The 16,353-nt window shown below is 62.5% G+C and overlaps 1 protein-coding gene across 1 annotated transcript; it reads right to left on the bottom strand.

The window, feature by feature from the left end:
* On the bottom strand, window positions 1-16,042 carry UGT8 (UDP glycosyltransferase 8). The gene is made up of 5 exons (XM_037036310.1): window positions 15,221-16,042; window positions 5,716-5,858; window positions 4,695-4,771; window positions 3,503-3,722; window positions 1-2,060 (listed from the first exon to the last, which is right to left on the bottom strand). The coding sequence occupies exons 1-5, from the start codon at window positions 16,040-16,042 to the stop codon at window positions 1,697-1,699; spliced, it is 1,626 nt and encodes a 541-aa protein (XP_036892205.1). The 3' UTR covers window positions 1-1,696.
* Window positions 16,043-16,353: the final 311 nt, after the last annotated feature.

Here is a 16,353-nt window from a genome sequence, read left to right as displayed (position 1 = left end):
GTTTTTAATTCATGTTTATTGTTTAAGTTTGTCACAGTGGAGAGAGGTCACGCTCCCTCGCCCGGCGAGGGCTCACTGCCGAGCGCATCCTGTTCCAAACACATCGAACCCAGCCCCTCGCACACGCCACGCCCAGCACCGGCCCACCGCTCACAGCCCGCCTCTTCCCCGCCTCCACGGCCACACGGTGCAAAGGCGTGACTCGTGCACCTGTGTGGATGACACTGTGTCTCCAAGTGTCCCCAGAGCTGCACAGGCAGCTGCACGGCTGGGGGGAAACGGCTGACGCTCACGCACAGTGCGGCGGCTCCCGGTGGGAGGTGGTGACGCCACGTGTCACCTGATGCGTGGAGTGGACAGCGCTCGGAACATTCACGGCCCTCCCCACACTGGCGAGCGTCACGGGGAGTCAGACCCGGGAGGTCAGACGGTCAATAAATAAAGCTCAACACACGAAGTGCAAATGCTAAGTAAACAGAACGACCTGAAATAAACTCCAAGTTGCAGCCAACGGGGGGGGGGGGGGGGGGCTCGCTGGGGGTCCTGATGTCACCCGCTGACGGGCACCTCTGCTCCGCGGTGGGCATGGTCCCCAGCCCGTCCCCTCGGCCCCCAGGCCTGGAAGCCGCTGCTGGGGGAGAGAAGGGGGTGGGGACAGGAACGCATTTCCAACACTGGGTTTCTGAAACGGCACACGTTCTCGGTCACTCGGCGAGGCGCGGAAACTCCACCACCTTCCCCAGATCAGACAGAGCGGGGGCCGGGCGGCCACAAAGGTCCTCTGGACAGGTTACACGTTGGCACCTTCGTGATGCAGATTGTGTGGCCCAGAAAACAGAACACAGGACGAGGACGGTTCTTTCAAGTTAGACCTTTGGAGCTGAGACATCTGAACAGTAACAACTGCACTTTACAAAACAGACGCCACAAAAGCAGGAATCATCACCTGTCAATTTTAAGAAAAGGCAGGGCCTGGCCACTCTGTCTCAGGACAGAGTTGACAGTGTTACACATGAACATGAAATAGAAAAAAAAACTAAAATTCTTCCAGAGGCCAGTGACTGGTTAAGGGAAAACAAAACATGACAAGCAATTTATACATTTACTCAATGGTACACTTTCCCCGGGGAGCATCCAGTCCGTAAGAAAAGGACGACAAAGCCAACAAAAAACTAAAACGAAAGCATGAGAGTACAAAACCCAGCGCTCTGACCGTCCCTCTTCTCGCTCTGCGCTCGGCTGGGAGGGACAGGGCTCTGACCGACAGTCCTGAGTTGGCCTGCGTGAAGCTCTGGTCGGGGGGCGCTGGACCCTCACTGCCTTTCCAGTCCTGCTGAGGGTGCCGCTCCCTCCCTGAGTGGGAGAACAGCTGGGTGGCCACCCTCTCGGCACTCTGGCACGCAGGAAGGAGACCACCCCCGCCCGGGACACACAGGCCCAGGCCCAGAGCGAAGTCTGACGTGGGCCCTGCCTGACAGGGCGACTAAGGCAGCTCACAGGTTCCGTGCCGACCCTGCGTGGGCCCTGGGATGAAGCAGGTTCTGCAGGTCGGGGCTGGGCACGCGGGCCACGGGACCCACGCGGGGCTGGTTAGTAGCTCGGAGGAGGGGTGTTAGAGCTGTCGCTGGCTGACGCAGCGCTCGGTGCTCGTTAGACTCTCGGACGGTGGGGACCTGCGGGCATGGGGGCCGCGCGCTCACTTCGCCTTCTTCTCGTGCGGGACGCGGCCGTTCCTCCTGCACCTGCCGTTCAGGACCCCGTTGTGGTGGTGCCCATTGGCCACGCTGGGCCTGCGGCCGGGCCAGCAGCTGCGGAGCCGTCGGCAGAGGAGGGGCAGGGCCCGGGCCAGCAGGACGTAGAGCAGGGCTGCGCCCAGCAGCAGCACGGCGGCCACGTCCAGGAGGAAGTACTGCCAGAAGGACAGCTGGTGCACGGCCGCCCGCAGGTGCGGGGCGCCCCGGTGACGCAGGACGTACTCGATCCAGTACACGGCCCGCTGCACGGGGTGTCCAGGCTGGTCCCTGTGGAGTGTGGACAGCTGCCGGGCCCTCCGGCGGTAGCTGTGGGCAGGCAACACAGAGTGACCCCAGGTCAGGTGGGCCCCATGACTCTGAGAGAGAGGGGCACACCGCAGACCCCCAGCAGCTGCCAGTGCCTGTCGGGAGCCCCGAGCACACTGTCCCGTGTTCACCCAGAGGGCACGTCTGCACAGCTGGGGGGCGGTGGTGGCGGCCACTGGGCTCAGGGTTGACATCATGTTTCTGGCTCGATCTGGATACTCTGAGCTGCCGGCTCTCTCCCACCATTGGCCTCCAGTGGGCAGAGGCCGGAGGGGCTGCTAAACACCTTCCAGTGGGTGAGGCGGCCGCACAGCAAAGGATCATCTGGCCAAAATGTCACCAGTACCAGGACAGACCACTTCTGACACGTTTGATCGATCACAGCACCTTCTCCATCCATGGTACAAATCTTTTTTTTTTCCATTTCAACCTTTCTTGAACTAATGAAGCATAGCCCTGGCTGGGGTGTTTCAGTGAATTAAGTGCTGGCCTGTGAACCAAAGGGCCACAGGTTCAATTCCCAGTTAGGACACAGCTTGGGTTGTGGGCCAGGTCCCCAGTAGGGGGCGCCCAAGAGGCATCCACACATTGATGTTTCTCTCTCCCTTCCTTCTCTCTAAAAATGAATAAAATCTTTTTTAAAAGTAAGCATACTATGCCAAAATGTTACTTATCTTCTTCCATGTTCAGTATTAAAATGGCTGCCCCAAAACTCACCAAGTTTGATGAGTTTTTTTAAATGCATGCTATATGACAGCTGTCACAACTCAGTCTAACAACACTTTGGAAGGAAGTCGAGGACAGCCCACTAGAGCCGCCGTGTGGGGAGAACCGACAGGCTCTGGGGCCGCCTAACACTGCCTCAGAGCCCGCGGCGCCCCTGACCTGCACACGGACGCCGTGTTCGCAGAAACTAGACTTCAGAAGAAAAGCTGCAGAACACGGGTGCAGGAATCCGCCCTCGGCACCCCAGGTCTCAGACACACCGCTCCTGTGCCAAGAGGCGGGCCTCCGCCCTGGAGGCTGCAGACCCCCCAGGAGTCTTTCTGGGGGGGTGTCCCCAGACCCTGGCCGGGGCTCCCATTCAGCGTTGAGCTGAACCCCCTGGGCAGGGACAGGGGAAGCTCATCACCCGCTCCCCAGGGTCACTCGAACACAAGGCCAGTGACCTGGTGTTAGAAATTGGCCACCTTGCTGCAGGCGACTCAACCCACATCAGAGCTTTACAAATAAGAGCAAAGATCCTGACCAGTGCTGACGTGAGGGACGCCCCTGATCCCCGAGAGTCACACCAGCAGCAGGACACGGGCCCGGCCCTCAGCCCCCCTGTAAGCCCCTCCTGGGGGCGGGGCCCGAGAGGCTCCTCTCACCCCCCCTCACAGAGCACGTTCGGGGCACCGACAGCGGCCTCTGCGCCCTGCCCTGCGCGGGCGGAAGCTCACCTGGGGTCATTGATCACCGTCACCAGGGCCTCGTGGAGCTCGGCCTCTGTGACCGTCTTCCACTCCAGCAGAACCCCCATGCCCTTGGCCTGCACGCGGGTCATCGTGTCGTAATGGTCCCCGAAGAGCGGGATGCCCACCACGGGGACGCCGTGGTACATGGTCTCGAAGATGCTGTTCAGCCCGCCGTGGCTCAGGAAGGCTCTGATGCACGAGTGCCCTGCGGGGAGACAGAGAGCAGCGTGCACGTCTCACACACGCACACACACGCACCCGAATCACACACGCCTGTGAAACCGCTTCCCTGAGAGATTCCTTCCCTTTCTCACACCGCCCTTGGAGGGTCCTCTCAACCAGAGATGGCCGTGGCATCTTCCCTGCGTTTTGACGACACCATCGTGAGCACACCGAGTTGGACAGACTCGTTTTCTACGTCCATCGCGTTATCAGAGCCGTTTTTAACTTCACTCCCTGCTAACGCCCCGAGTTACAGGAAGTACGCGGTTAAATTAAGCATATTTTCCAAAAAGTCAAAGTTACTGACTGGTCTAAATGTTTCCACTGATGGGCCCAAATGATTATACCCTGCAAAGTGTTTCCTGGTAAATAAAGATCTGACTCTGTGGGAAGTCTCGGAGCCGAGACACCAGGAGGCAGACATCACGCCGTCCCAAAAAGGGCACACAAGCACCGACCCCAGGCGAGACGGTCACGTGTGCGGGTCACGTCTGACTGCGGGCCCAGGACACATGTATGCACCCCCAGGCGTGACGGTCACGTGTGCGGGTCACGCCTAAGGGTCCAGGACACATGGACCCACCCCCAAGTGTGGCGGTCACGTGTGTGGGTCACCTCTGACTGAGGGCCCAGGACACTGTACCGGCCCCCGGGCGTGACAGTGACGTGTGTGGGTCGCAGGCGTGACAGTGACATGTGCAGGTCGAGTCTGACCGCGGGCCCAGGACACTGTACCGGCCCCCGGGCGTGACAGTGACGTGTGTGGGTCGCAGGCGTGACAGTGACATGTGCAGGTCGAGTCTGACCGCGGGCCCAGGTCACTGTACCGGCCCCCGGGTGTGACAGTGACGTGTGTGGGTCCCGTCTGACCGCGGGCCCAGGACACTGTACCGGCCCCTGGGCGTGACAGTGACATGTGTGGGTCGCGTCTGACCGCGGCCCGGGGGGGACTCACCCAGCAGGTCATTCTGCGGCAGCCACTCCATGAGCTTCGTGTTGTTGCCCAGATTCCTGGGTCTGGGTCCGGAAAACCTGAGTGCGCACCAGACAGCGAACCGCTCAGAACCCAGCGTCACCCCTGCCCGGACCCCAGCTCCACCGTCAGATTCTCGGGGCGAGTTCGCACGGCTGACAAGGGCCCGTCCCCTTCGCACAGTGAACACGGGGTTCCTCTCGCAGGTTCTCCCAACTGAGGGGTAAACAGCGGACACTCTGCTCGTCCTGAGGCCGATGTCCTTCGGCTCCTCCCACCTGGACATGGGTGGGGCAGCGCACCCACGTGGGCCCCTGCAGAAAACTCACCCCCACCAGGGCCCAGCGGTGAACCCGGGAAGCCCCAGCAGCAGGCAGCCACCCCCCCATCCGGGCACGGGCCCTTGGGGAGACGGGGCCGGAGAGACGAGAACTCGCTGTTCCCGGCTGCGCCCAGGGACGGTTCTCGGGGGGGAAGACGTGACGAGGCCAGGTCCTGCCTCAGCCTTGGAACCACCACCCTGACAGGCCCACAAACGGACACAAACTGTCCTGCACGGGCAGACGGGCGCTTTCCAAGGGAGCCTAACCAGAGGCCGCCAGGCCTGGGTCCAGGGGTCCGTCCACACGGGTTCCGTGTCAGCCAGGGCAGGGTCAGAGGCCAGAGCCGCTCACCGGAGGCTGTGGCCACCGGTGCATTGCTGTGTTTTGAAGGCCTGGTCTCGGCGGGACCCAAAAGGCCCCGTGGGGAATGATTTTCCCTCCTTGGCACTGCCCCCTCTCCCGCCTCCAGCCCTGACCTGAATGTGCAGAGACATGACAACGAAGGACAGACGGCTGAGTGGGGAACCGCCCTGCCCCCCACTGCCCCCATTGCCCCCACTGCAGGCGACGTCTCCTCATCCACAGACTGGCCAGCACTTGCGCCCAGGTGCCCCCGCACCACAACCCAGCAGTGGGCCGCCGGCGCCTCCCCGAGGCCCCGCCCGCGGCCGCGCGCCTACCTCCAGATCACCCTCTGCGGCAGCCTGCTCAGGGCCCCGGCCAGCTTGTGGGCGATGTCCTCCGACAGGTACTTGACGCCGGCCCCGAAGGACACGAGCACGAAGCCGTGCTCGCTGGACCCGTCCACCCAGCTCTGCAGGTCCTGCAAACCGAGTGGACACGGGCATCAGCCCGAGGGAGGCCCTCGGCTCCCCGCCAGCGTCCTGGCCGGGGAGAGAAAGCCCCCGTGAGAGGAGATAAGGAGAGAGTGCAGAGGGCCTGTGGGATCCCTCAGAGGAACAGCTTTTGCCTAAAACGCTTCACTTGAGGAGGGCGGAGTTCCCAGGGAAACCAGCAGGGAGCGCCGTCCCAGGGGCCCAGCACTGGCCGTTCGGGCCCTGCTCTGCCCACAGGGTGGCCGTCCCCAGGGCCAGGGCTAGCTGTTTCCATTGCTATTCACGCCCACGTAGTATCCACAGGGCCTGTGTCTCCGCTGCCCGTCCTGGGCAGTCACCGCCTTCTGCACTCAGCACTTGTGACGCGAGTCCTTCCGACGGTGCATTTACATGTGGGGCAGGCCCTCCCTGTGCAGACACGTGTACACACACACAGAGCACACGCTCCCGCACACGTGTGGGTCATGGAGGGCCCACCAAGGAGCAGGACATCTGGGCCCCACAGGGTCCCCAGCCTCACCTGCCATCCCAGGCCCCAACCCAGCTCCCCTGAGACTATCGTCCCCACTCACCAGCTGGGAGTGCAAGTGACAGATCAAATGTGGGGCAGGAACCAACCGCCACTGTAACTTTGTTCCCACACCTTTGGTCTGTGAAGGGAGTTTCATGCACAGCTTCTGAGGAGATAGGCTCTCCATACAGTTACCTGCCTCCCCGAAGGGCCTGGCAGGTCAGGTGCCTCAGGTCCTTCGAGGGCACACGGAAAACAGATCTATCACAGTCAAGTGCCCCATGGCCCGTGTTAGCATGTTTCCATGATGGCAACCTGGACACACATGACATGTCTCCAGTCCTCCTGCCAGTAGCTGCACCCCACACGCCTGGCGCGGGGGGGTCAGTGAGGAGACGAGAAGTGGGTAGTCTCCCCTGCGGTGGCACCCTCAGGACCAGCGGNTGACAGATCAAATGTGGGGCAGGAACCAACCGCCACTGTAACTTTGTTCCCACACCTTTGGTCTGTGAAGGGAGTTTCATGCACAGCTTCTGAGGAGATAGGCTCTCCATACAGTTACCTGCCTCCCCGAAGGGCCTGGCAGGTCAGGTGCCTCAGGTCCTTCGAGGGCACACGGAAAACAGATCTATCACAGTCAAGTGCCCCATGGCCCGTGTTAGCATGTTTCCATGATGGCAACCTGGACACACGACATGTCTCCAGTCCTCCTGCCAGTAGCTGCACCCCACACGCCTGGCGCGGGGGGGGTCAGTGAGGAGACGAGAAGTGGGTAGTCTCCCCTGCGGTGGCACCCTCAGGACCAGCGGGGCAGCCTGGCCCAGGGGACAGAGCCAGGGAGACGGGAGCAGCCGCTACCCATGGGCACACGGTACCTACACATCCGGTGACACTGGTGTGACAGATCCTGAGCAATGGAGGGGACGCCACAAGGAGGTACAGGAGCAGGACCTTCGACTTGGCCGGGAGAGTCGCTGGGGGCTCGTGGGGACACACTTCATCCCCTACACAAACAGATGCCCCCCGTAAACTGTCCCATGGGACATAGCCCACCTCCAGAAATGGGAGGGCTGAGTGTAAGGACCACCCTTCCGGACCCAGCAGAGAAGTAACCCCCTTCCAGGCTGGGCTCCCCGACATCAGAATTGGGGGCCCAGGGCGGGCCGCTCACTGCTCTGTGGCCCTCTGTCCTGGGGGCTCCTGTGACCCCCCACACCCCCCACAGGAGCCACAAGAGGCGCCACGTGTCTCGAAGTGACACCGCATCCCGTGCAGCCCACCGTCCTGCAGAAGGGGACACCCGGACAGTGGGTGAGCACTGCACCGAGGGGCTCGTTCGTTCTTGTCCCCACGCCGACAGCCCCCTCGCCCTCCTGAAGGGTCTGGCACAAGGCGCACCCCACTTGCGCCCAGTGGGCAGCAAACGCCCATTCTGCACCGTCAGTGGGTGAGGTGACCGCAAACCCTGCGATGGAAAAGCCTCAAAACCACCTCGGGGCCGACACGACCTTCGACACTGCTGGGCCAGCCAACCAGACCTTGCCAAACAAACAAAACACCGTCAAAAACACAGACGTTACCATTCAGAACGGACACGGACCAGACAGAACCCTGTCCCCAGATTTGACCGGCAAAGGCCTTGGTTCGAAGCCCAGCCCCTGTGCTGCCCTGCCGTGTGACGGGCAGCAGCGGGACCCCCAGCCCCGGAAGCCCATCTTTCTCTTCTCCAGAGGCGCCGACTGCACCTCAAAGGGGCACCATGCAGGTCGGGGGAGGCCGGGCCTCCGAATGTGCTGTGTCACCATGAGCCACCCCAGGTCCCCTGGTCACTGTCGGACAAGCAGTATGCCCGTGGCCTGAACCGACGGGCACGTGAGGAGGAGGAAAAACCACTCGTCCAGTTCACATCCTGCCCACCGTGCGTCAGGTTCTGGGGAGAAAAGACAAGAAAACGGCACATAACGGGGAAGCCATGCACCCGATATCTGCAGGCAAAACTTAGCAGCCAGCCTCTCAGCACACGCGGGGGTTGCCAAGGTGACCCACAGAAGTCGGGCCCAGGGACCTGCAGATGCGGCAGAGGCCATGGTCAGGGTGACGGCCCCACTGAGCAATCAGCAGCCTCGTGCGCACGCTGAGCCTCCAGGAGGACAAAATAAGCACCCAAAGGGTGTGTGGGTGCCCGAGGCTCCGCCCCGTCTGTTCTTCCTCATAAGGCTTCTGACTCTGCCGTTAGGGCTACAGTGAAAAGCAAGCAAAATCTGACACCCCGGCGGGAAAGGCACTCCGTTTTCAAGGTTCCCAAGACCTTGAAGACACTGCACAGGGTTGGGATGTCCCCGAGACGTGGCCGCGGGCAGCAAGGCACGGAGGGAAGCAGTGACTGTGTGGGCAGGGGCCACGGGGCAGGAGGCAGGAAGGAGGCCCTGTGTGCTCTGCTCCCCCACGCTGTGCAAACCTGTGAGCCGGTCGGCTGCCTGTTCACGGCTCTGCTGGGGTGAAGGCCAGGCGACAGCAGCAAGTGGGCTTCACGGCCCACCCCTGACCCAGCAAACCAGGCACCTGCCAACTGCATCTCCCAGGCCCCAGGGCACTCGACTGAGAACTCCTGTCCTCCAAGGAGGCACAGCCTCACAGCGTGGCCACAGCGCCCTCGGTCCCGTGGCCACCCGTCACGTCTGACAGCTGTCCACACCTCGTTTCTCCAGCAGCCCCTGCCACTCCTCAGGCACCTCCTCACGTCACAGCCGCCCTCCAAGCCCTGCGTGCGCGCCCTCTGTCCACCCCAGACGGGCCCTCCCCAGGGACACGCATCAGGTCACTCCTGTGTGACTTCAGACACGACTCCCCCGGCCGTAAACACAGCAGGCGCTCACTGCCAACTGCCTTTAATAAACCGGGGAAGCTGACAGGAATGCGCATCCTTGAAAAGACAGGATAGGGTTGGCCAAAAGGTCCACTCAGGTTCCCACGCTGGCCGGAAACTTCGTTCGCTCCTTCCTCACGCTGCCTCTGGTGCTCAGTTGTCTTTAACTTCCTTGGGAACAATTTTGTTGGACTGTACATGACGGCTGTCGTACCGTCTAACAAAAGAACGCATGTAGAAAACCAGAATTGGTGAGTCTTGTTGGAGCCATTTTGATACTGAAGCTGGAAGGACTGTGCTTTCTCTTCTCGAGAAAGGGAAAAACACCACTGAAATGTAAAATATTGGTGCAGTGCGTGAAGGCGCTGTGACTGGCCGAACGTGTCAGAGGTGGTTTGCGAAGTTTCGTGCTGGAGATGTCTCACTGGACGATGCTCCTCGGTCGGGTGGACCAGCTGAAGTTGACAGCGATCCAATGGAGACGTGAACTGAGAACAATCACCGTCCTACCACGTGGGAGACAGCCGACACGCTCAAAATGCCCAAAGCAATCGAGTTAGTGGTGAAGGTGAAAAAGTGTGTCTCATTTCACAGGAAAAACCAAGCGGACTTCCTGGCCAGCCGGGTGAGAGAGAAACCTGGCTAAAGAGGAGTAAGAAACATCTCCGAGAAGAGGACTTCTTGCGGTCCTTCTGATATTTGTGGCTTATTTTACCCCATGGCTCTGGGGGAAACTAGAGCAGCGACCCTTCTCTGGAAGGGAGGCTGCAGGAAGGCAGGAGCGGCTTCCTGCTGAGACAGCAGTTTGCCTCAGGGTCTCAGGGTCCCTGACCTTGGGCACCCTGTCCCCAGACGGTCCGAGGGTCAGCGAACAGCAGCCAAGTCCCGGGACCAAGCCGGGCCGGGGGTCGTGAATCAGAGATGAAGGGGTGGCAGCCAGGGAGCACCCCTGGAGAAGGGGAGGGGCGCTCGGGGGACAGCAGAGCGGCCCTGCACGGCAGAGCAGGGACCAGGGAAGAAAGAAAACCCTGATTCACCTGGAGTTCATCCTGCCACCAGATGGCTGAGTCTGACAAACTAACCTTCAAAACAGAGGGCACGCCCACCGCGAAGGGGCGCTGTCCAGGACGCTCAGTCAGGGGAGTTTGCGCGGGGAGGGGCCTTAGGGGACCCGGGAGAGTCAGGGACAGGAGCTGGTTCTGACATCGGGCTCTTATTTCAGCTTCTCAAAGGCCTTTCGACCTGCTTCAGCTCTTGGCTGTCGCCCCCAGAAGAGAGACGGCCAGAAAAAGCCTGTTTCTGGCTGGAGTTTGTGGGGTGTTGCTCAGAAATGCAGCTCATCTCAGCAAATGATGTTTCTAGAATTCAGTGTTTCCACTGACTGTTCATGTGACATCCAGCTCCTGCGGACGCTTCCGCCGTCCTTTACTTCCACGTGACGCCCCGACTCGGAGAGACTCACAAACGCCTTTCCAACCCCGGTGAACGTCCACGACGCCGAAGGAAGCTGCTCCCTCCTCCTGCAGGTGAGGGCACTGAGACTGACCCCCCACAAGGACGGTGGGCGGACAGGGCAGCCAGGACCCTCCCCCTGGGGACGCGGGTCACCGAGGCCGAAATGCCGCACCCCGGGAGCATGAATCACCACCTCCCAACTCCCCAACGAGGAACGTTCCCAACAGAGCCCTGCGATGTGAGCGTTTTAAATTCTGCACCTCCTGGCATCTCAGAAAGGTCGAGTTTTCGGGCCTGGCCAACCTCCAGGCAGCAAAGGGGAGACAGGCCCCTGAAGCACACGGGTCGGCACCGCACGGACCCACGGCACCGCTCCCTCTGGACTGATTCGGTGGCCGTCGGTCTGGCACTGGCTGCAGGCAGCTGAAAAGGCTGCGTCCCCACCTCCCCGGAGAAGGGCGAACCCTCAGACACAGTCACGCGTGTGCGTGGGCAGTGAGACCGGATGTGGGGGACACGTGCAGTGTGCCTGCGCGGCTGGAACCTCACCTCTGCCCTTCACTAAGCAGCCCGACGGTGCTGGCATTGACTCTTCTGACTCGTGTCTTCCTGCCTCCGGTTTCAGCATAAAATATTCACCGTCCTGAAAGCTGACACGCAAGGCACTGCCAGCGCCTGCACCAAGGGGCCCCTGCTCCGCCGAGGTTTGGGAGTGGCCGTCTCGGGGAAGGAAAGGACAGGGTCCTGGAGGGGGAGGTGGGGTCAGGGACCGAAGGGCAGCGCACGGAGCAGAGTGAGGGCGAGAACGGGAGCAGGAATCGCCGCAGGCCACGGTGAGCCCACCAGGCGGGCGAAGACCAGGCTCCCTTAAGGGACAACCACGTGGACGTGTGATTCTGAGCAGCTGAACACCGTGTTAGGATCACCGGCTCCACACACTCAGCACGACGGCCCATCACACAGCCTCTGGCGCGTAAAGACTGTGTCCCGGTGTCTCAGAGACGGAGCTGTGTCCACGGCACCACGGCTCTGTGCGGCCCACGGCTCTCACTGCAGACCCCGGAACAAGGCAGCGCCTACACTGCTGTGGCCTCCAGCTGGCAGTGACCACAGCAGGGACCACAGGGCCTGCTGCCAACTCTGAGGGGACAGGGCACCCAGGGGCCCCGCTCAGCTGAGAGGAGGGAAGGCATCGCATGCGCAGCAGTTACACGTGGAGCGAAGCGAGAAGCCCCCGTGAGGAGCTACGTGCCCTGTGCCCCTGGTCTCCCTCCTCTCACAGCCTGACCTGCTCCCAGACGGAGGGAGTCCAAGAAGCCAGCTGCTCGGTGTCCCCAAGGCTGTTCTATCAAAGGACAGAATGACAGATCTCTGCCTCTTGTACCTCACCTGTCTCTGTCTCCAGGACCAAGTTGCCCCGAGTTAAAAGCGTCTGTAAAGCCGGGAGAACGAAGACGCCCTGGCCCTGTGGCCTCGAGGTGAGGGTGCAGCACACAGGAGGCACCCAGGCCTCCCATGCAACGGGCGCAGCCCTGTCCCCGCTGAGGTGCACAGCGACACGGCTGGCTCTCCCAGAGGGAGGTGGACAGTGACGTCCTTCCTCCACACTGGGGACACGACAGCCACCCTGACTCGCTGCAGTGGCACAGCCAGGAGGCCTCCCCGGGGCCGGAGCGGCATCAGCACAAACCGGGGGAACAGAAACGGTTGTGAGTTAACAACTCCTAGCCAGCTGCCTCGGGCTGTTCACCTAAACTTCATCCCTGACCGAGTGCCTGCCATGGGGTCGGGGCCGAGATGGAGGAAGACACCCACCTGTGTGCAGGAACCGGGCCCAGTGCGGCCTGCAGTCCTGGGCAGCCTCCCGAGACCCACGTTCAGGTGCAGCTGCGGGTCTGGCCGAGAGGCAGCTATGTGGCCGAGATCGGGCCCGAAGGGGCTGTCCGCGTTGCCAGGGGAACCCGCTTAAAATCAGCCTGGGTGGGAGCACGGGGCCTTCCCAGCACTGCGGCCTCCCTGTCGAGGCCACCGGAGCTGCCATGGCACCCACTGACCGTTCCTCTTCCGTTCCCGTCGAACACCCAGGGCCCTGGTCCAGCAGGGAGCCAGCGACGGGCCTCCCTGCCAAAAGAAGCTGCCTTTCACTCTGCAGCCCTGACCACACTGGCTGGCTCTGACGGTGACCACGCCAGGACCTGGACGTGGCCCAGCGTGCCTCCGCCCTCCTCGGCCAGGCTGCGAGCCCGGGGCAGCCCAGTGTGGACAGCCTGACCACTGAGACAAGCAGCTCACGTGCCCACAAAAGGACCCCAGGATCCAGACGCAACCGCTGCACCCGCCCCCCAAATCCGCACCCCATCGTCAAAGCTCAGGGTTCCAGCTGACACACACGGCCCACCCTCTAAAGCACATTGGGTCCCACGGCTTCACTCCACCGTCCTGTGACGTCCTCTGGGTCTCTGGTGTCAGATGACTGAGAGAGCACTCGCTGTCCATGGGTGCACGTGGAGAAGGGAAAGGAGCGGCAGCAGGAGCCTGACAGACGACCCCTCTGGAGCCCCGCAGCCCGAGCCCACCCCACTCGGCCCCCAAGGCCCGAGCTCCTTCCCAGCCTCTCAGACTCCGACCCTCCTGTGGGGCCGACAAAGGAACGGACTCTCCTCGCCTTGGGGAAAGAAATCAACGAAAGGAACAGAGGCGAACAGACACACACTTCCCTAGGCAGTGTCTTCAGAGTCTCCAGCCCCTCCCTGCGGGCGGCGAAGCCCCAGCCGATCCCACGGTCCAATCCCCTGCAGATGTCGGGGAACCAGCCCGCCCGTGAGACACCCACCCCCGCCCCGAGCTGCTGCCAGTGAGAGAAGCCCAGGGCCTCCCCTGGCCGGTCACCCTAGTGTCCAGGCTGGGACCTGAGGCCTGGAGGGGCAGGCACGGGAGAAACTCGTCCACTCCTAGGCCCTCACCGGACGGTTTGTGGAGTCAGACGCCAGCAGGGACGCCACACCCCTCGGCGTCCGAACCTCCCAGAAGGAGGCACCTCGGAAAGTGAGGCGAGGGTCCCTCAGAACGTCCCCGTGGGAGGAGCCTGTGGGCGGCCAAAGCCAGGGTTGGCCCGGCGCACGGAACCGCTCCCCTGCTGCGCAAGGAGCGAGTCCTCGCACACGTGTGTCTCTGTGGGGACAGCATCGAGCCACAAAGAGCCCACAGGGAGAAAGAACCAGCCAGGAAGCCCAGCGCAGGGGAAGCCGGCGTCAAATCAGAAATCACACGAAAAAACGAAGTGCCCCCTGCCATAATGCTCCAGCCACAAAAAAGATGCCGTCAAACACACACCATGGTGACGGTGACAGTGACGGTGACGGCGGAGGGGGCCCGTGGGAAGGGCTGAGCTGGGCTGTGAGAGGAAGGGAGACCACATCGCTCGCTGGGCACGTCGGCACAGGGACAGCAGGTGGAGGGCACGGGACCAAGGGCCTTGGCCCACCAGCCTCTCAGCTGCGCTCACAACCCGGGTCTGGGGTTTTGGCTACTTTTGGGGAGAAGGGGAGAACAGCTGGGATTCCAGGTGGGCCCGGCAAATCCCTGAGTGGCCGAGACCACACCACTCTGCACGAGACGTCACAGGGCACCTGCTGGCCCACAGCCCCCCATCTGGCCCAGCCCACACTCCTGGGTCTCACGAGATCTATCAAGGTCTTGTTCCTTAAACCTGCCACCAGGAGTGGGGGTATCGTGGGGGGAGGGTGGCCTCAGCAAAGCCAGAAGCAGCGTTCCCATCACGTCCCAAAAGTGATGACCTCTGCCCCAAGATGGTCCTCAACCGGTGCTGAGGGCGCAGCCCCTCCTCCCCGAGGCCCCGCCAGGCGCTAACGCGAGGCAGCGAGCCAGAGTGAGGGGGTGGGCAGGGCTTTGGGGGAAGAGGAGGAAAGGTCCCATGCAGAAGCTGTAGGTGCCGTCAGAGGGGGACCGTGGTGCCCAGGTCCACCTGGGGACAGAAACCCACCGACAGCGGGAGACTCAAACACAGGGAGGATGGAGAGTGCGGCTTGACGGGGCAAAGAGGAGGCCCAGCCTGGCCCATCCCCGAAGGGCTGCCCTGCAGCCTCTGAGGGAGGTGCAGCTCACAGCTGACCTCAACCTTGAGCTGTTATGATGCCAAGGAAAGAGCTCTGTCCACGTGGCTCTGACCACTGCGTCTGTGGCGCCTGGACGCAGAGGCCCTCTCTGACAGGGTTCACTAGAGCGGATCCTTCAGTGCACCAAGCGTCTCACACTTTCTGCCCATGCTCCAGGGCGGGTGTGAGTCCCTGAAGCCCAGCCCAGAGCCCACGATGTCGGACACACTCAGAGCAAGGCCAGGGCCCCAGGACCGCGGACCCCCGACCCCGGTGGCTCTGTGTCCTACCCATCTTTAGCAGCATTCAGTATCAAATAATCAACCCTGCCTCTTCTGAAAACCCACACCGAAGGCGGACCTGCCTGCTGACTCGGGTCCCCGGGATGCGCAGGGGCCTCACCTGGGGCAGCGGCCCGGCCGGCTTGGTCAGGATGCCGCCCACGTACACGACGTTGGGCAGCGTGGGCCGCGGAAACTCCAGCGCCAGGTCGGTGCAGAGCATCCACAGACTGGAGCCGTGCACCAGGTCCTGCATGGACTTGCCGGGCAGCAGCCGGTGCTTCTGCAGGATTCGCTCGTACTTGGGCAGCACCAGCAGGCGGACGCCCAGCCGGGACACCAGGTACACGGCCGCGTTTTTCATCCTCTGCACCAGGCTCATTCGGTCGGTGAGCAGCGAGTTGAACTCGGGCACGTAGGCCAGGGGTGCGGGGGCGCCCACCTCGGCCGGGTACCACAGGCCGGTGGAGAACACGGCGTAGCGCACGCCCAGCAGGTGCGCGATGACGAAGCCGCACATGTCGTTGGGGTCGACGAGCAGCAGGTCGAAGCGCTCCCGCCGGAGCGCGCGGAGCAGCGCGCGGTTGCCCAGCACCAGGTCGCAGTTCCGCGTGTACTGCTCCAGGATGTCCAGGAGCTCGACCACCGTCAGCCGCCCCGAGAAGATGCTGCGCATCTTGGCCTGCAGGAAGGCGTCGGAGGCGGAGCTGTTGAAGACCCCGGGGTAGCGCCGCAGCCCGTAGTGGGGCGAGGGCGCCAGGTCGCGGCCCTCCGACAGCAGGAAGACCGTCTGGTGGCCCCGCGCGTGCAGGGCGGAGGCCAGCGTCTTGAAGATGTACATGTGGCTCTCAAACATGATGGGCGGCACCACGATGATCTTGGCGGCGTCCGCAACCCCGAGGGCGGCGCACAGGAGCAGAAGGCACGGCACGCAGGACGCCATCGCTGCAACGACACACAGCCCCGCTGAGCGAGACACGGCCTCGCCTCCCTGCCTGCTGGCGGCTGCCCTGACAGACCCGCCTCCGTCTCACCCCCATCCCGCAATATCGCCCGTGGGCCCAGCCTGGGCGGCGGGCTCGCAGCTCTGAAAACCTGCAGGTGACTCGAGAGGGCTTCCTGAGCGCGGAGCGTGACGGCCACGGGGCAGCAGTCCCTCCTTTCACAGAACGCAAGCGTCAGTCCGGGGGTCAGGACCAGACGTGCGTGCCTCCAGTTTACACCGTTTGTCTCAGCAGTTCCCTGCTCTGTTAT

This window comes from Sturnira hondurensis, unplaced genomic scaffold (assembly GCF_014824575.4).
Source record: "Sturnira hondurensis isolate 20B ecotype Veracruz unplaced genomic scaffold, ASM1482457v3 Scaffold0022766, whole genome shotgun sequence".
Taxonomy (NCBI): domain Eukaryota; kingdom Metazoa; phylum Chordata; class Mammalia; order Chiroptera; family Phyllostomidae; genus Sturnira; species Sturnira hondurensis.
The sequence above is the reverse complement of the archived record's forward strand: the minus strand, read 5'-3'. Positions and strand labels throughout refer to the sequence as shown.

Coding starts and splice junctions, on each gene's coding strand:
- UGT8 (XM_037036310.1), bottom strand. CDS start 16,042: ATGGCGTCCTGCGTGCCGTGCCTTCTGCTCCTGTGCGCCGCCCTCGGG. Junction 5,859..15,220: donor CGGCCGGGCCGCTGCCCCAG/GTGAGGCCCCTG, acceptor CTCGGTTTGCAG/GACCTGCAGAGCTGGGTGGA. Junction 2,061..3,502: donor ACGGTGATCAATGACCCCAG/GTGAGCTTCCGC, acceptor GCCTGCCCACAG/CTACCGCCGGAGGGCCCGGC.